Source organism: Esox lucius, chromosome 21 (genome assembly GCF_011004845.1).
Source record: "Esox lucius isolate fEsoLuc1 chromosome 21, fEsoLuc1.pri, whole genome shotgun sequence".
NCBI classification, from domain to species: domain Eukaryota; kingdom Metazoa; phylum Chordata; class Actinopteri; order Esociformes; family Esocidae; genus Esox; species Esox lucius.
This window is the reverse complement of record NC_047589.1, coordinates 28,162,986-28,182,160: the sequence shown is the minus strand read 5'-3', so window position 1 is coordinate 28,182,160 and position 19,175 is coordinate 28,162,986. Positions and strand designations below refer to the sequence as shown.

Below are 19,175 nucleotides of genomic sequence, written 5' to 3'. Positions count from 1 at the left end.
GAACATAAGGGTTAAAATTAAGAGACCACTGGAAATTCAATGCCTCACTCAAAACTTTCCTTTTCAACTTTTTTGGGATGAAAAAAAACAGGTGCAGTGGTCTCTTAATTTTTTCCAGTGCTGTATGTGGTAACTACAGTATATTTAGGGTCCATGATGAATAATTTCTTCTTTTGTATCTGCCTAATGTATGCTATTTAAATTGAATTGTCCTGTCCAGCAACATATCTCACCAAATAGTTTGTGCAGTCACATTAGTGAATTGTCTTTCTGCTTCCATACCTGACTAGTTATGCCTCCAAAGCAGGTTTACCAATCCACATTCCAGCTAGACTAACAATATTGGAAACAAAGCGTTATTATGTATTTGCTGCTTTAAATAGTGCATTTAATGAGTGGAGGCTGGGCTCTCTTTGATGTCACTTGACATGTGCAAGCTGTCAATGGGTGTCTCGTACTTTAGTCATCTTGAACGCAGAAACAGAGGATGTTGAAAGTGTCTTGCTAATTCATGTTCATTTTGTGTCTGTATAGATTCAATATGGATATGCACAATAATTTAAAATGTTTTATAGATTTTCAGTTTTATACTATGACTCTTTGAAATGCAGTAATTGTTCCCCCAGTCCTATCAGAAGGGCTCAAGCATTTCATACAGGCACCTGCTTGTCGCCACACTTCAACTTTTAGGATTTCTTCACAGCGCAGTTTAAAATGAACAAAACAACCTTCCCAAACCGGTGTCTTCCAATAATTACATAATTAAGACTTATTAAAATGTCAATTAAATGGTAATTTAGAAAATCTGAAAACTGGGTGTGGTAGTGTGGTGTGTTACTTTTTGGCAGGCAGAAGAAGGTTACACCCTAAAACAACTCGGTATCTGTGAAGTTTTAATGAAAACATTTTAGAATGCTCATTCTCTTTTTGCAGGATGGAAGGACACAGAATCTCTGAAGGTATTGATACATTACGTACAATTTGAAGTAGAAATGTAGTGACACTCATTGCTCTTGATACAATCACTCATTTTTATTCAAGCTTACATTGACGCCTCTTGGACTTCAAATCAAAGCTTTATAAAAATATTTGCAACTGGAAATGCATGCAGCATTTTATTATAACATGCACGTGAATGGAAGAGATGAAAGGAATTTAAAGAAAGCGTCAATACTCAAAAAAGCCCAAAACTCTTTGGGAATTCAGAGTTAAATTTAAACTTTCACTATTCCTAATACAATGGAGTCATACATCCCCTGTGTTAGTGGAACATAATTCTTGGTTTTCTCATCCAGAAGGTACAGACGATCCGAGATTCCACCTGGGTTGAACCCTTCCCCCACCAACCTCAACTTCATATGCTTGAACGTTCCCGTAATTGCCAGAGACTCCTGGAACCAAGAACACAAGGAATTTATGGAACGCTGGTGACCACAAGAGACAAATCCTTCCAGGTGGTCAGTTAACACCAGATTCTGTTATATTGATCAAAGGTAAACGATGCGTAGTTTACCCACTAATCAGACTGAGCTGACTCACGCAGTGGACTTCATCATATCAGATATCCCCGAACAGTCAACCTAAAGTGAGCTCCATCTGTCCTCTAAAGATAATATACGCCACACAGTCATGTTATCTATGACTCGAATCTTCATAAAGTTTCAAAATCTTTAACATGCTGACTGACTGAGTTACAGAGGACGCTGGGGGTTACCTGAATCCTTATGAAGCATGGGCTGGGGGTTACCTGAATCCTTATGAAGCGGGGGCTGGGGGTTACCTGAATCCTTATGTAGCAGGGGCTGGGGGTTACCTGAATCCTTATGTAGCTGGGGCTGGGGGTTACCTGAATCCTTATGAAGCATGGGCTGGGGGTTACCTAAATCCTTATGTAGCGTGGGCTGAGGGTTACCTGAATCCTTATGAAGCGGGGGCTGGGAGTTTCCTGAATCCTTATGTAGCAGGGGCTGGGGGTTACCTGAATCCTTATGAAGCGGGGGCTGGGGGTAACCTGAATCCTTATGAAGCAGGGGCTGGGGGTTACCTGAATTCTTATGAAGCGGGGGCTGGGGGTTATCTGAATCTTTATGAAGCAGGGGCTGGGGGCTACCTGAATTCTTATGAAGCGGGGTCTGGCATAAGCAGGTAGGTAGCTGGAGACATGTCTGCATGTGCCGGTGCCGTCAAAGGGCTCCCCCTCTTTCAATCTAATGGCTGCCATTCCAGCCCGTCCCTCTTGGCCTGGAGATACGGGACAAAATATGGCACAAAGGCAATCAACTTTTTGACTACATTTACAATGAGTCTTTCAGTCTCTTATCAAGAGTAGTGAATACATACTGTACATTGTAGTAGTGTCGCTAGAGCATTGCTTAAAATATATTGACTCATGTTCTACCAACTGAGCCATGCAATACTACCTCAGCCATGCTCTAACTGGCCTATTCAACTCGTTTCTGGCTTTTATCCTCTACTATTAATAAGGGGCTGATTTAGACCTGATATGCCAGCTAAAGGCAATCAAACAGCAGGTAGAACCAAAAACCATAAGTATTTTGGCCCGGAGTTGAATAGCCCTGCTCCAACAACTGACCCCTGCTCTACCAGCTGAGCCATGCTTTACCAGCTGAGCCATGCTTTACCTGCTGAGCCATGCTCTACCAGCTCAGCCATGCTTTACCAGCTGAGCCATGCTTTACCAGCTGAGCCATGCTTTACCAGCTGAGCCATGCTCTACCAGCTGAGCCATGCTTTACCAGCTGAGCCATGCTTTACCAGCTGAGTCAAGCTCTACCAGCATAGCCAAGCTCTACCAACTAAGCCGTGCTCTACCAGCTGTGCCAAGCTCTACCAGCTGTGCCAAGCTCTACAAGCTGAGCCTAGCTCTATCAGCTGAGCCATGCTCTTTCACCTGAGCCATACTCTACCCACTAAATGACTAAAATGTAAATACATTAGCCAGGCTAAACCAAGCTGTATTAAGTTCATAACTTAATTTAGTAAGTATGTACCTACTTTTACTGCGTTGTGTGGTTATGTGGTTACCCACCAAGCTAAACGTTTATCATTAAGACATTAACATATTTGATGATGTAGAGAGAGACTAACAGCAAACTTACTAGGCACTTTTACACCGTAAACGTTAGCCTCCTGGATACCGTGCACCATTGTGAGGATATCTGATACTTCATTTGTGGAAACGTTTTCCCCCTTCCACCTGTGAATAACAATGTGTTTAAGAAAGACTTTCATCAAGCTTTAAATCAAGAAGTTATTGATTTATTATTGAATTATAATCATTGATGATAATAATGGTGAACATTTGTAAGAAATCCTCAACACATGAAACTGGGTCATGTTTTATTACATTTTTTGGTACATATGCCATACCTTATTGAAGCAAAATATGTCCCAAGAAATTGTAAAACAGAAATTTGCAACATAGAGCAGACCTGAATGTGTCCCCAACACGATCCTTAAAGTGTAAGAAGTTCTCCCCATCAATCCATAGAAGATCTCCAGTGTTAAAGTACTGGTCCCCCTTCACAAAGACATCATGCAGCCTCTTCTTTTCAGTCTGTTTTACATCCCTGACATAGCCATTAAAAGGTGTCATCTGTGTAATCCGGGTGACTAGCAGTCCAGCCTCACCTGAGTTCAATAAGCACAGTGGTCAATGATAACATTTTATCTTAATAACAAATAAAGTTTAACAGTTAATATTACTCATGAAGAACTGGAAAAATATATATACATAGAAAAAATGTAATACATAGAAGAGACAAACACAATCCATTCATTGTGTGTCTGTGGCTTGAATGAATATACCTGTAGCTGCTTTGATACAGAAACCCTCAGAGTTCCTAAAAGGCTCTTCTCTCTCTATGTCATATTTAACAAGGGCATAGGGAAACATCCACTAGGACACAAAACAATAGCATGGTAAAGTCATTGTTTCAAGGTTAAACATTTTAAAACAGATGGGATGCCAGGCTAACTTAACCAATGAAGGTCACATTGCAACTAAAACAATGTCCTATACGAGCTAAATTGCAGTTTTACCTTGTGAAAGAAGTTGACTCGCCCAACAGCACCGATCTTCCCAACGTAGTTGAACAGGCTGACGTTTCCTTCTGTTGACGCGTACAGCTCATTGACGCTGATGTGTCCGAAGCGGTCCAGAAACTCTCTCCACACATCTGCTCTGGCTCCGTTCCCTATTGCAATCCTCACTTTATGACTCCGGTCATTGGGTCTCTATGAGAGTTTCAATTGAGTTTAAATTCAAATGGTTCCCTTTTGTTCATTCATGTTTATAAATAATTAAGTACTTGCTAATTTGACAATAACGTAGTTTGTTTTCATTAAGTTACAGGGAGTTATCATTTTTAGTTTTTTTCCTAGCTTTAATGTTAGGTTTCTTTAATCTATTTTCATATTAACCTTTGACTGGATGATGTGCCTCTGGGTGAAGGTGGCCTAAATGATAAACAATAAGACCAGGTCAACAAACCTTTGGTGTGCTGCAGATATATCGTAGGGTTTCACCTATGTACTGTATCACTGTCACATTGAACCTTATGCAGTCGTCCCAGAAGTGAGAGGCAGAACATTTTCTCCGCAGGGCTATAGTGGAACCTATAAAAAATATGTTAAAATGGATGAGTGACAGAATCATCAGCATCATCCCAAATACCTACACCAAATGTCGTAGGAGTAATATTTTGGATATGTTCTAACTCAAAACTACCACAATCCCTGCCCTTTTTTCTTGATGATATTCCCACATGATGTCAAAATCACCCACTGATATTGTGAGCATTATAATATCAATCAATCAATCAAATGTATTTATAAAGCCCTTTTTACAACAGCAGTTGTCACAAAGTGCTTTACAGAGATACCCGGCCTTAAACCCCAAGGAGTAAACAACAGTAGTGTTGAATTTCAGTGGCTAGGAAAAACTCCCTAAGAAGGCCGAATTTTAGGAAGAAACCTAGAGAGGACCCAGGCTCAGAGGAGTGACCAGTCCTCTTCTGGCTGTGCCAGGTGAGATATTAAGAGTCCAATTGGAATAATTAATACATTTCTCTGGGCTAAATCCAGAGTCTATTGGATTTTAGACTAGGTCAGAAGTATGGCCAGGTGGACAAGGACAGGGACAGCACTGGGCCCCCCAAACCAGGTACTCCGCAGGTGTGGACCAGGACCTCATGTCCTCCTAAAGTTTAAAACTGGAGGAGACTGAGAGAAGGTAGAAAGTGCATTCCTCATATCCCCCAGCACAATAGTATAGCAGCGTAACACCTTGGAACTGAGACGGGGGGTCCAGCGACAATGGGGTGGCCCCGCACAGGGCCCAACAGGCAGGAAATCAATCCACCCACATTGCCAGGCATCAACCAAAGGGACACCCACCAACCGCAACCCCCCTGAATGAGGGCAGAGTATTGCCAGCAGAGTACAGCCCAATTGCACAAGTGCGCAACCGAGTGACAACAACAAGCCAGTGACTCTTCCCCCGAAAGGCATTGGAGGGAGGGCATCCCAGTGGCGATGAGAGCCCACCTGGCAAAACAGCAAGGGTGGACAGTATCAAGCCTACTGGTCACCTTCACGCCCCGGGCCAGGCTACACCTAATTATAAACCATGCTGTAGAGATTTTAGTCTTTAGTAGACACTTGAAAGTTTGCTCTGAGTTTGCATTTCTAACCTTAATTGGCAGATCATTCCACAGTAATGGAGCTCTATGAGGAAAAGGCCCTGCCGCCAGCTGTTTGTTTAGAAATTCTAGGTACAATTAAAAGGCCTGCATCTTGCGATCGTAGGTTATGTGTAGGTATGTATGGCTGGATCATTTCAGCGAGGTAAGTAGGAGCAAGTCCATGTATTGATTTATAGGTTAAGAGTAAAACCTTAAAATCAGCCCTAACCCTAACTAGGACAGGAGTAATGTGTTAAAAAAGAAAATCTAGTTTGGATTCTAGCAGCCGTGTGCAGCACTAATTAAGGTTTATTCATTAATTTGTCTGGATAACCAGAGAGAAGAGCATTCCAGTAATCTAGTCTAGAAATAACGAAAGCATGGATTAATTTATATATATAATGTACATGCTGTTTGTGGGGGGGAAACATGCCTTCAATTTCAGTCTGTTCAGGAGGGATGGATTATTCGGACAGAATTGGTAAATAGACAAATAAGAAAGTGTTGCCAACCTTTCTACCAATAACAGATAGTTTCATCAAAAAACAATCAGATACTCCTAACAAAATTCTTGGTTAGGAAATTGCTCTTAGCTAAGAATAATTTTTTATGAAAACACAGTCAGGTATTCAAGGGTTATCCAGACTTCATATATAAATGGAAACAGCTTTTCAATACGGAGTTGGGTTAAAGCGGACATCAAATTTCACTCAGACCATGTATACAATTGACAAAGTAATTTTACAAATACTATAACACAATAATTCTGCATACAAAAAATGTAACCTGATGTTGGCGTCACCCAACTACTGTCCAGGTACCTCTCTCAATGGTTCCAACGAATGCAAAGAAGCCAGCAGAGTGGTAGAGGGGAAGATTTATGTAAAACACATCAGAGGAAGACACTCCAAAACTTGAATGAGAAAAGGACACGGCCTGCAATTTCATGTGGGTCAGCATTGCTGCTTTGGGAAGACCTGTGAGAAGAATGACAAAAAAGGCAAAAAAAAAGAACACAGTTTAGTAACATTTTAAGGTGACCTGCAGATGTGATTCAGCCAAAAAGTTTTAATTTGCCAAGTCGTGCGTAAATAAATACTTGCACAATTTTAACCTTCTTTTTTCACCACATTTACACAGCAAAAATAAATAACATGTTGTGGTACATGGAATTTAGGATTTATTTTCTTCACCAGTGAGTTTATATTTACCGTCAATATCACCTTTGAATAGGTTAGAAATTATCGGGAAACAATCAATTTCTTCACCTAGCAACACTGGACAAGGTGTAATTTGAGATTATTTGAATAAAAAAACCTCAAACACGTTTTATTTGAAGATATGGCTTCATTGCAACAAGTTGAAACCCTAACCAATTGTATTGGTTTCCAATCAAAGTCTCTTGCAGTTTCAAAACAATGGCCTCATGGTGACATCTCTGAGCTGTTTTCCTCCTAACCAGCAGCTCACTTCAGAAGGACGACTCTGTCTTAGGTGTCCAGGTGGTTTTACACATTTGCCTCATTAATAACTTGACCAGGTTCTGATTTGTTATTAACACCCATCCACTAATCAATTTCCTTTATCAGACTTTTAAAAAGAGCTCCTTGATCTTTGCAGTCGAATCTGTGCTTGAATTCCAATACTTGATTCTATGGATGTCGTGTGCTCAGGGGACAGACAAATAGTCATTAGAAAATAACGTACACGGAAGTCCCAATTATTCGGCAGAATCCCTGTGATTTCCTCCTCGAAATGATTTAAACCTACCGAACCAAGGTGAATGCAAAGTAATTTGTAGGAATTTGCAGGATTCTACTTGAATAATACTCTACCTGTTGTGCCTGAAGTGTAAATGTAGGCTGCAGGACTCATCAGTGTGACTTTTGACCTCATTTTAGCTGGTATTGGTTCAGGTGAGGCTTGACTAATCTTGTCGGTGAAACTTTCCATGGCGGCGGTGGTGCACTGGTCGGTCAGGATGAAGACCGTGACGTTCTGCTCTCTCAGAGTCGGCAAGATCTCCTCAACCGCTTCTTTAAGTTCTGGTTGAATTTAATGTTCACTCACATATTACAAATATATCAAAGAAAAGTATTATATTGATTATGGAACACAATATCCATCTGTTGAACATGATTTAAACAACTCTTGCAGGTACTGTTGCCTAGTGATGAAAGTGTTGGGACAGCAACCAAAATGTTGCTGATTTGAATTCAGGCCAACAAGGTTGTGGTTGTGTCCTTGAGCAAGGCACTTAACATAACATTTTCCTGTAAGTCCCATTGGATAAGAGTGTCTGTTAAATGTCCATTATGTACCTTAACTACAGCCTACAGAGGATTGCAAAATATCTAGATGTAAAAGTATTGGGCCAGTAACCGAAGGGTCACGGGTTTGGATCCAAGCCAACAGGGTCAAAGGTATGTTTGCTCCCATTAGTTACTCTATATAAGAACATATGCTGCATAACTCAGTTGTATATAAACTAGTGTAGCTTGTCCCATTCACAAAGGCAGTTTTGAAATGTACATGTTAATAATGGAGAAACTATCCCACTGTACCTTCAGCCACTATCAGTACATTTGCCCCACTGCAGGAAAAGCAATGCAGCAATGATCTCGACCTCATATTGTAGTTCAGAAAAGCAGCAGAACATCCTATTTTAACCAATCCCAACCAAATCCACAGAAAAAAAGGGTGATTTCCTAAAAAAACTGCAACTGTATCTCCTTCATCAATGTTGCTGTGTTGCAGCAAGACTCTGGCAACTTTGTTGCTCATGTGTTCAGCGTCCAAATACGAGTAAGATTTATCCTCAAACAGAATGCCTCTTCACAGATTCCAAGAATCGGTCGAGAATTGTGTTGTTTCTCGTTTTGACCTTTGATAGACGGTATCTGTTCAATAACACTTTTCTAACGAACTGAATATCAGGCAGAAAGTAAGGAAAGCGGTTATATAAAAATCCAATCAAAAGCAAAAAACTAAAGTATATCATCCACACATACATGGTGATAGACGGTCCAGACTTCTTAAAATGAATAAACAAACAACCTGTAACTAATCTGTCACTAAACGTCTGTGAACTGTGGAACGTTGAAGCGTTATATAACGTGTCCAGGAACTGTTGAATCGTCCAAAACCAACAAGAGAACATATTGTACCAGACTTAAATGGATTATTGTGGCAGCAGCAAATCTAAATATTGTATATTTATTTTATCACCATTTGATAAACAAAAGTTTAATTTAGAAATGTGTAATAAAACATCCCTGAGAACTTATAAAAAAGGACAAAGACTGACAACTTCTCTAAGAGACATTCAATAAAACCATTATACTGAATGTTTGATAATGAAAACTATATGAGTGACAAATTGATCAAATGTTTACCAGCCTTACATGCATTGAAGTACAGCAGCAGCAAACATAGTTACAGGAAAGTTTGGGTAATTTGCACAGCATTTCTCACAACTTTGATTAGGTGCAGACTGGGACATAAATTAAGCCCTGACACTTTAGCCACAACTGCTGACATCAATTGTGAAATAATAAAACCAATAATAAAACCAAATAAAATGGACACAACCAAACCAAATAAAATCGGCACTTAATCCCCCGAAGCCCCGTCCAAGTAACTGCTGAATAGATTGACTGAAATTTAGAAGCAAAACAAATTTACAAATATACAGTGGGGAGAACAAGTATTTGATACACTGCCGATTTTGCAGGTTTTCCCACTTACAAAGCATGTAGACGTCTGTCATTTTTTATTTTTTTTTCATAGGTACTCTTCAACTGTGAGTCATGGAATCTAAAACAAAAATCCAGAAAATCACATTGTATGATTTTTAATTAATTAATATGCATTTTATTGCATGACATAAGATACTTGATACATCAGAATTATTACATCAGAAAAGCAGAACTTTATATTTGGTACAGAAACCTTTGTTTGCAATTACAGCTATCATACGTCTCCTGTAGTTCTTGACCAGGTTTGCACACACTGCAACAGGGATTTTGGCCCACTCCTCCATACAGACCTTCTCCAGATCCTTCAGGTTTCGGGGCTGTCGCTGGGCAATACAGACTTTCAGCTCCCTCCAAATATTTTCTATTCGGTTCAGGTCTGGAGACTGGCTAGGCCACTCCAGGACCTTGAGATGCTTCTTACGGCAGCCGCTTTTTAGTTGCCCTGGCTGTGTGTTTCGGGTCGTTGTCATGCTGGAAGACCCAGCCACAACCCATCTTCAATGCTCTTATTGAGGGAAGGAGATTGTTGGCCAAGATCTCACGATACATGGCCCCATCCATCCTCCCCTCAATACGGTGCAGTCATCCTGTCCCCTTTGCATAAAAGCATCCCCAAAGAATGATGTTTCCACCTCCATGATTCATGGTTGGGATGGTGTTCTAGGCCATCCCAGCCCATCCCAGCCTTGTGCAGGTCTATAATTTTATCCCTGATATCCTTACACAGCTCTCTGGTCTTGGCCATTGTGGAGAGGTTGGAGTCTGTTTGATTGAGTGTGTGGACAGGTGTCTTTTATACAGGTAACAAGTCCAAACAGGTGCAGTTAATACAGGTAATGAGTGGAGAACAGGAGGGCTTCATTTGTTATTGTTCCTCGAGAACACATTAACTTGAAAAGTACTTCAAACTTTTCTTCCAACTTGTGATAACCTAAGTAATTTCCTGGTAAATATCGTAGGCAGGTGAACCTAAACACACAAATATAAGACTTACTAAAATCTTCTTACTCTAGTTCCTTCTTCATTTCTGTTGAGAGGATGGACTCTCAAAACCACTGTCATGCTGTCAGCTCAGCTTAAATTCAGTGAACTGCCTCTCAGAACACAGTCTGATTCTGAAACTAATCCTGATTGAAACCAGGGAACGGAAATGGTTACCTTTTGCATTGGCAGGTGTGTGACACAAATGTATTGGCATTATATCATATTTAATATGTACAAGGCCCTGAGCAAGGGTAGCTGCAACTTAAATTATTTGATATTTAATAGAAGAATGTAATTTAAAAAATCCCTCAGAACCTCTACTAAAAAGTTTTTATTTTATAAAATCTACTAAAGGAATACAGACACATATGAACGGTAATGTTTAAGAAAATTATTGACAGCGCTGTCAGAGGACTTTCAAACGCCCTCAAGTAAAAGCAATAAGGGCTGAGGGGGGGAAAAAAACGTTTAGGGCTGAATCCCGAAAACCCAGCGTCTGACGTTCCTGACAATTGAATGAAAGACAATCCCTCACGTGAGTCGTCTAAGTTATAATTTGTTTGTTTTAAGGCACATTCACTGCACACCACAAGCTATAACCTTTTCAGACATACAATAACGCTTCAGTAACGTGTTATGGCGTTCCACTATTTTCTCCTTTATCCGGAGAAACTTTATAATTGCGCGCTATGTCCTTGTTGCTTAGTGACCAAATGCGTTTTCGCAAACGGAAAATCTCATCAACATAATATGACATAATATTGTGAGAAAATGTAGGCCGTGACGCAATATAATATTATCCACAGGCCAGCTTTCTGTTTTGAACACATACATTTAGGGTACGTATGGCAAGCCGTTTTAACATTTATTCGCTAGGCTGGATATTCATTACAGATATCTGCAACATAATTTAGCCTAGTCAAAACTCAAATTCAAGATATCTGTAACGTTATTCTGAATGGTCAAAACGACAGTTGGAGATATCTGTAATTCAGTTTTGATTTGTCAGTTTTAAACGACTATTGTCATTCATGTCTGTGGGGTTTCTCATTACAGATGTCTTTAAATCAATTGCAAATATCCGCAATGTCTATTGTATATATCTTCAACTGAATTATGACTAGTTGTAATTACAGTTCCATATCTATAATTTAATTCTGACTCACGATTCCAGTTCAAGATATCTTAAATCCCCCTCAATGTAAGATATCTATCCAGTCGGATCCGCAATGTAACATATCTTAACATATCAGCTCTCAGAGTTTTACCTACTGACGTGTTCCGCTGAAACCAGTCTGATTTTAGGATACCATTACTGGGCAAGTAACTTGCTTTTGTCTTTATATCGTTTTCTGCTTGTACCTGTGCTGTTTTTCTTGGTACCATGTTAATGTCCTTTGCATTCACTGGTATTCACTCTATGTAGTCACAGTCAAAGCTACATTCCAGGCCACGAGGATGGAGAAGAACCTAAACCAGTGTGCAATGGAAAGGTATAGCAAAAGTTATTCTCAAGCGTAAATATTTCACACGACTCCACCGAATAACCAGTTATATCACGTTTACAACGTCTCAGTTGTGTTCGCGTAGATAGGCCTAGAGCGAAATGACCCACTTTTTAGTACCAGCCATCTAAAGCGCTATTCAACCACCATCTAAGCTCGCCGCACGGGTATAACCTTCACACCACCCTGACCCAAGCAGCGCGCCGTCATCCTGCCCGGTGAAGGACCCTCTAGCGCGAGAGGATATGGTGGAGCTGGACCCACAGCAGGAGATGGTCAACCACAGTGCTGCCAGGATCATACAGAGGACATGGAGGAGACATGTGGTGGGTGGAGTCATGACACACCCAGTGGTGTAGAAATATCTATCTATAGGCTGTGGTCACCAGTTTTGGGAAGGTCCTAATTAAGAGTTAATTGGCCAGGTAAAGGGAGTTCATAACCAACGAGTGACCATGATTGACCCTTTTTCACTCTTTTCATTTCGTCATTCGGTGGTTCGTTGTGCGCTCACACAGAGACCCTGAATCCACATCCATTTCCTGTGTGCAGGACACGCGTGTGTTCCAGTACTTCAAGAACCTCGTGAGGTTCCGTAGCCGGGGGGATCCACGACTCCTGCTCAGAAGAGAGAACCCCAACGAGGTACAAACATCCCTCACCACCTACACACACGCACCCAGGCAAACGCACACACAGACACACACCATTGTGAATGGTGCTGTGGTTGTTATTGCAGGCAGACATTCTGGATGCTGCGGCTGGAGTCCATATCAGATTCAGACTGGGAGGAGTAAGTTAATTTTCATTTTGACATAATGCAGTCGAAGCCTCCGTTACTCACAACACGCTTGCCGGAATGTGTTTGAAAGCCTTTGAAGATCTTCTGCGGCGTTTGCAATACAAATAGATTTGCGCATGCTAATGTGAGATGCGTTTGTCTCACCCCCCCCCGTAGACCAGCTTCCCCCCCAGCATCTACTATAAGATCTACACCCATCGCCCCATCGTAGACATGTGTGCCAACAGTCCCATGGACTACACTCACCCTGGGCAGAAGAGGCCCATCCCCAGGCAGACACACAACCAACGGTCCCTGGCGCAGGACGACCGGGTTGGGTGGTACCACCGAGTGGAGAACAACGGCTGGAGACTGCTCTCTGGGAAGGTGAAGCAAGTGTTCAGAATGACGTCCCAATGGGTTCATTGCGATATACTATGGTGTCCTCACTGCTTTTATATAACTGCTCTGTTGGTTCAGTCTACTCTATTAGGTGACATCATCACACTGGAGACCAATGGCAAGAAGGTGGAGTTCCATCATTCCAAACTGCAGCGTCGCCAGGACGTAGAGAGGAGGAGGAAGAGGAGGAAGATCGAGTGGATGAAGCATATGTGAGTCCCTGAGTGAACGATGCGTAGAACCTTCTTGGTAAATTTTTCTTACATGTTCTGTCCACTAACCTTTACACCTCTCAGAGGAACTGTCCCATCATCTGAATGAAGAACACTGTTAGCATCCCACTCCCATGACATCAAGCAGCACCATAAATGCTTGTCTCTGACAGCTAACCTATAACATTCTCACCCGTCCCTCAACTGATCCACCGGTTTTTCTATCTTTCCCACTCACCCCCACCTCTCCTTCTACCTTCCCCACTCACCTTACCTCTCCTTCTAACTTTCCCACTCACCCCCACCTGTCCTTCTACCTTTCCCACTCACCCCCACCTCTCCTTCTACCTTCCCCACTCACCTTACCTCTCCTTCTAACTTTCCCACTCACCCCCACCTGTCCTTCTACCTTTCCCACTCACCCCCACCTGTCCTTCTACCTTTCCCACTCACCCCCACCTGTCCTTTTATCTTTCCCACTCACCCCCACCTGTCCTTCTACCTTTCCCACTCACCCCACCTGTCCTTTTATCTTTCCCACTCACCCCCACCTGTCCTTCTACCTTTCCCACTCACCCCCACATGTCCTTTTATCTTTCCCACTCACCCCCACCTGTCCTTCTACCTTTCCCACTCACCCCCACCTGTCCTTCGATCTTTCCTAGTCACCGCCAAATGTCCCTCTACCCCAAGTTGCAGAGGGAAAATAAATTGGCATTTAGCAACACCTGCAACCACTTCTGCTATTGTCTGAGTGTGATCAACACGGCTTTGACCTGTCCCTCGCCAGGTATGACCGTGGCGGTCTGATAGCACGCACGGAGCACAGTGAGACTGCGGTGCTGGTGGAACAGTCAGTCCAAGGCATGATGGATGCCGTGGAGAAGCTGGGACCCGACCTCATCCTAGAGTGGGAGGTGGACGAGTTACTGGAGTGGACAAACGCTCTAAATTTTGATGAGTAAAACTGCCATAATATTATTACAGTTTTTTACAATCGCCAAGACCCATTTTTCAACACTTAAGTAATTTTTTCTAAACACTTCACACAGATTTCCTGACCAACTTTCAGCTTGGCACAGCAGTTCATGTCTCAGTCCCAAGGTCTTACGCTGCAATATAATTGTGCTGGGGGATTGGGTCAGTTCTCCTTCCCCACTAAGTTCTCCTTCTCCACTATAAATCCTTGTTGATATGAGGAATGCATTTTCTGAATTTTCCCAGTCTCCTCCCATTTTAAACTTTAGGAGGACATGAGGTCCTGGTCCACACCCCGGGGGCACCTGGTTTGGGGGGCCCATTGCTGTCCCTGTCCTTTCCACCTGGTCATACTTCTGACCTAGTCTAAATTTAAATAGACTCTAGATTTAGCCCACATGCATTTATAAATTATTCCAATTGGACTCTTAATATCTCACCTGGCACAGCCAGAAGAGGACTGGTCACCCCTCTGAGCCTGGGTCCTCTCTAGGTTTTTTCCAAAAATGTTGCCTTCTTAGGGAGTTTTTCCTAGCCACTGAAATTCAACATTGCTGTTGTTTGCTCCTTGGGGTTTAAGGCCGGGTGTTTCTGTAAAAGCACTTTGTGACAACTGCTGTTGTAAAAAGGGCTTTCTAAATAAATGTGGTTGATTTCTGATCCAGAAGGCATTAAAACTACCAAAACACTTCATACATGTCTCAAATCAACTAATTCTTCCATAACAATCGCAAAGGCTGTCGCCCAAATCTTCCTCCCTGGCAATCTTCTGCAGATATGTCCAGGCATCCAGAAGTCATTACATCTGAGGGACATTTGATCATGTGGATGGTGGTCATAAACCTTCTACCTCCATGAGGAAAACAATTCCTCTATGGGGTTGAGGAATGGAGTGTCAGGTGGCTGGGTCCATGTTTACATGACAGCACAAAACGATTGCCAAGATGTCCACTTTTGCATAGATTAATGAAATTGAAAGACTAACACCTGGGTAGGTGTTCAGCTACAATAGGAATCCGCTGTGGTTGGTCAACTTTTAATAGTATTTCATTTTTTTGTTTCAATACGGTATTACTGTAGAATACTAGGGAATTGTTGTCTTATTCAATTTTGTGTTATGTTTGGTTTTGAACTGAAGTTTAACAGTTTTGAAAAGAGTATGTAAATGTGCAAATTGGCCTGTACGTACATAGAGTTTTGGTGGTCATTGTGTCTGAGTGAGAAAATTATTCATGTCATTTTAAATATGTTGTTATGGAATGCATTTTGTGCCCATATGGCCTGCTGTTGTGCTCACTTTGTGAAAAGTTTTGAAAAAGTGACTTAAGTATTGAGAAATGGTCCTAGCGATTGTAAAAAGAAACTGCAATCACAATAAACATTGTTTGTTTTGGTCACGCTTTGTCAGAAAGCTGCGATGCAGTTATACACAAAGCAACTATGTTTTTTTAATGTTTCTGCAGGTATATTTATGAGTGGAGAAGTGTGGGCACAAGCAATTCCTCTGAGTCTTGCAAAGGTTAATTTATTTCTTCCTTGATCTGAGAGACGTACTGAACACCATAAATCAGTGGGATTATAGCACCCCCATTTGCCAAAGGGAGAAATTACAGTCTTTCCCTTTCAAAGTATTAGCATGGGGAAAATTGTTTACTTTGCCAAAACATGTACACAGCAAAAAATAAAAAAGGATAACTCTCACTGTCACTCTCTTACCAGTGAAGAGCCTGACCCCTTCCATGCTGGAGCCATGTGGGACATTCTCAGGGCTGGATCCAGAGGACAGCCAGGTGGGCACCAATAGAAGTATCACCCACCCCCTGGTCTCCAGCCTCATCCAGTCAGAACATTCCAAGGCCAATCTCTCTGATTGACTGGTGGGCAGGCTGCATTTCATTGCTGACTAAACCAGAAATGTACACATACAAACAGAGACTGTTTGTGTGACAGTATGCAGTGAGATTTAATTAAATGTCAACAGTAACAAAGCAAAATGTGAAGCAATTTATGTTCACCGACACTTTCCTTACACCTCGCTCTCTCAGAAATGAAACAAGCTACTGTATGATCCATGTTCCTGCTGAATCTGTCAAACCTGTATCTGCATATAGTGTTGTTTATTTGTAGTAAGATTTTACATTATTAATATTCTGTGTATTTTGTTGTCATCTTGCAACTGAAAGTCTTCAGCCAGGTCCTCACTGAAATTATGAATTGGTTCCAATTGACCACAATTGTACCTGGTTAGACAGTAAAACAAAGAAAAATACATGCGCTGTAGTGTTTTGTCTAGACACCTTTTTTAATGTAATGGGCTTAATGATGCTATGGGTAGGTAAATCAGATAGAATGTGTTTCTCTGAGTTTTTGTAATCACACAAAATGTGAAGTGAAACTAAGGACAAAATGAGGGGGCACCCGGATTTGAACCGGGGACCTCTTGATCTGCAGTCAAATGCTCTACCACTGAGCTATACCCCCTTTCTACAACCATGAAAAAACGGAACTTACATAAAGATAAATATAAAGATAAAATATATTCTGAATATTGGGTACAAAAGATTAGGAGTTTTGTAAAATCATATATGAATGACAACAGTAGTTTAAACAACAGCTCAAAAGGTGTTTTATTTTCATTTCTTAAAATATTCCGGATTCTAATCCTTTTACGTTTCGGAAGTGTCGTCAAAACTAACGCGACAGGAACCGGAAGTTTTGTATTGAAAGTGGAATCTGTACGAAGCCGTATGCATTAAGCCGTATCACAGTGACAATGGTAGCTCTTACATTCTTAGCACTTGTTGTATGACTTATGTTTTATATGTGTTCAAATGTATCTTTTTAGTAGATCACGTTTTCTTAATGTGGCTTCATTAATGGGGTTTTGGTCGTTTTTCGCTTGCTGTGTTTGTAGAGACGTTCGTATTTTGATTAGTCACTCCTCGTTGAGCCAGCTAGCTATAGCAGTAACATTCGCTGTATATATGTAACTAGCTACTCCTAGCTAGCTAGCTATATTAAGAGCATTAGGTCTAGTTACCTATGATAATACTGTATGTCTAACGTAAACTAAGTAGATGGATTTTGAATTAATCCTACATATTTATTCTTGGCCGCTCCATTTGGCAATAGGAAACTTCAGGCAAGCTATGTGGGATGCAAAAAAAAAATATTAACTAGTAACATTCACCTAGGAAGAATAGCTGGTCAGTATGCTTTTCTGCTACAATTCTAGCTAATCGAGTTGTGATTTTCTTTGTATCAAGAATACACGTGGACTCCGATCACAGCTAAAGGACAGTGTACCAGTGACTGGCTTGGGTACACAAATAGGGGCGTATGGCGTTCAGGACACACTCAGGAGCGGGTGAGAGAATGATTTACAATACTCATTCAAATGCTGCTAACATGACCGTTGGTTATATATAAATTACATTGAATTCTGCTCCTCTTTCTTAGGTTCAGCAGTGTAAAAAATGAACTGCTACCCAGTCATGCCTTGGAGCTTTCAGAGAAGAACGTGAGTGACACACCAGGTGGTGTGCTGAGCTAAAACCCCTGTGAAGCGGTTCTATGAGCAAATAAAAAGTTGTAATATGTGTGGAAATCCAGCACCCACACTACATCAGCTCCAGTATTGAGTGTTTTCTCCTCTCTACAGTTTCAGCTGAACCAAGACAAGATGAACTTCTCTACCCTTAGAAACATCCAGGGTCTCCACGCTCCCCTGAAACTACAGATGGAATACAGGGCAGCTAGACAGGTACACCTTCTCTTAACCACAGTCATCTCTGCTCTTCAATTAAAAACAAAACAATGTGTCAGGGCAGTTGGATAATAACATCCTTTAAATCTTCCACTAACCCATCTTTACCTTATGACCCCCCCATCCCTTCTCAGATTCAGCGCTTGCCATTCCTGCAGAGCTCACACCTGGCCTTGGATACTCTCAAAGGGAATGATGAGAGCATCAGCTTTGAGGATATCCTCAATGGTAAGAGAATCTATGCCAGTACATTTCCTGCTAAGGATAATGCATAACAATTACATTATTAACTAAAACAGACTGGGATAACGGTTGAAGTTTTAGATCTCACTCCCATGTCTTTCTGCTGTGAACTGATCAAAACACTGTATTTCCCTGCAGATCCAGCCCAGAGTGAGATGATGGGTGAGCCTCATATCATGGTGGAGTATAAACTGGGCCTGATGTGAGAACCTTCAGACCCCAGAACATTTGTTTTCTCCTCTGTGTGATAATGCATCTGCTTTAGGTGGTAACTCACTTCCTCATATATGAGGTAGCACTCAAGACTTTTGTATCGTGTGATTCCTTTGTTTCTAATAAATCCTATGACTCAACTATTATGGGTGTGTATTAGTGCGTTTGTGGTATGCTTGCTTATTGATTCCCTATACGTCCACAAGATGTTTTACAGCGGTTCATACTGAGGTAAAGAATCCAGATAAAATTATCTGAGAGTGGTCTTCCATTTGTTCATTTGAATGTCAGCCTACTAGTACATTCAAAAAAATCTCCTCTTTACCAATTTATGATATCCATCATGACCATACAGGGCTTTTTCTGGGGTTACAAGACATCTGTGCAATGAAAATGTTGGCTCTCGTTGCCATGTGTTGTTGAACACCAATTCAGCTGTGTTCATGTCAGCATGTGAAATAAACAGAATTTTTTTTGTTAATTGAATTGAAAGTCCCGGGACCATTCCTAAAAGACAGTTTTCTTGTAACAGAGGACAGAACAGTAACATAACATTGTTTAGTCCCATTCACAGAATTATACAACTGTGTATAGACAGTGAACAATGACATCTTGAGGGAGTTTGTAA

At 41.3% G+C, this 19,175-nt stretch overlaps 3 protein-coding genes and 1 non-coding gene across 6 annotated transcripts; 2 read left to right on the top strand and 2 right to left on the bottom strand.

The window, feature by feature from the left end:
- Positions 1-631: 631 nt before the first annotated feature.
- LOC105019620 (very long-chain acyl-CoA synthetase) lies at positions 632-8,785 on the bottom strand. Its single transcript, XM_034289238.1, is given in 11 exon segments — positions 632-1,391; positions 2,111-2,241; positions 3,120-3,217; positions 3,453-3,651; positions 3,829-3,919; positions 4,063-4,257; positions 4,514-4,638; positions 6,527-6,682; positions 7,541-7,750; positions 8,270-8,535; positions 8,537-8,785. Coding segments are annotated over 11 exon segments (1,830 nt in total). The 5' UTR covers positions 8,719-8,785; the 3' UTR covers positions 632-1,214.
- Positions 8,786-10,937: 2,152 nt separating this feature from the next.
- On the top strand, positions 10,938-16,309 carry c21h11orf65 (chromosome 21 C11orf65 homolog). Of its 3 annotated transcripts, none has more exons than XM_029116378.2 (10): positions 10,938-10,982; positions 11,874-11,940; positions 12,152-12,278; positions 12,505-12,597; positions 12,692-12,745; positions 12,911-13,120; positions 13,214-13,347; positions 14,138-14,308; positions 15,789-15,844; positions 16,045-16,309. In XM_029116378.2, the coding sequence occupies exons 1-10, from the start codon at positions 10,964-10,966 to the stop codon at positions 16,197-16,199; spliced, it is 1,086 nt and encodes a 361-aa protein (XP_028972211.2). In that variant the 5' UTR covers positions 10,938-10,963; the 3' UTR covers positions 16,200-16,309. The 3 variants fall into 3 exon arrangements, with proteins under 3 accessions (XP_028972211.2, XP_028972213.2, XP_028972212.2); XM_029116380.2 differs by having other exon boundaries at positions 16,050-16,225; XM_029116379.2 differs by lacking the exon at positions 10,938-10,982 and adding an exon at positions 11,251-11,286.
- A 425-nt stretch (positions 16,310-16,734) lies between these two features.
- On the bottom strand, positions 16,735-16,806 carry trnac-gca. Its single transcript has one exon. It is a non-coding gene; the product is annotated as a tRNA-Cys (tRNA).
- A 238-nt stretch (positions 16,807-17,044) lies between these two features.
- On the top strand, positions 17,045-18,685 carry pomp (proteasome maturation protein). Its single transcript, NM_001304192.1, has 6 exons — positions 17,045-17,101; positions 17,592-17,692; positions 17,785-17,845; positions 17,987-18,088; positions 18,226-18,319; positions 18,473-18,685. Exons 1-6 carry the CDS (start codon positions 17,099-17,101, stop codon positions 18,538-18,540), a joined length of 429 nt encoding a protein of 142 aa, NP_001291121.1. The 5' UTR covers positions 17,045-17,098; the 3' UTR covers positions 18,541-18,685.
- Positions 18,686-19,175: the final 490 nt, after the last annotated feature.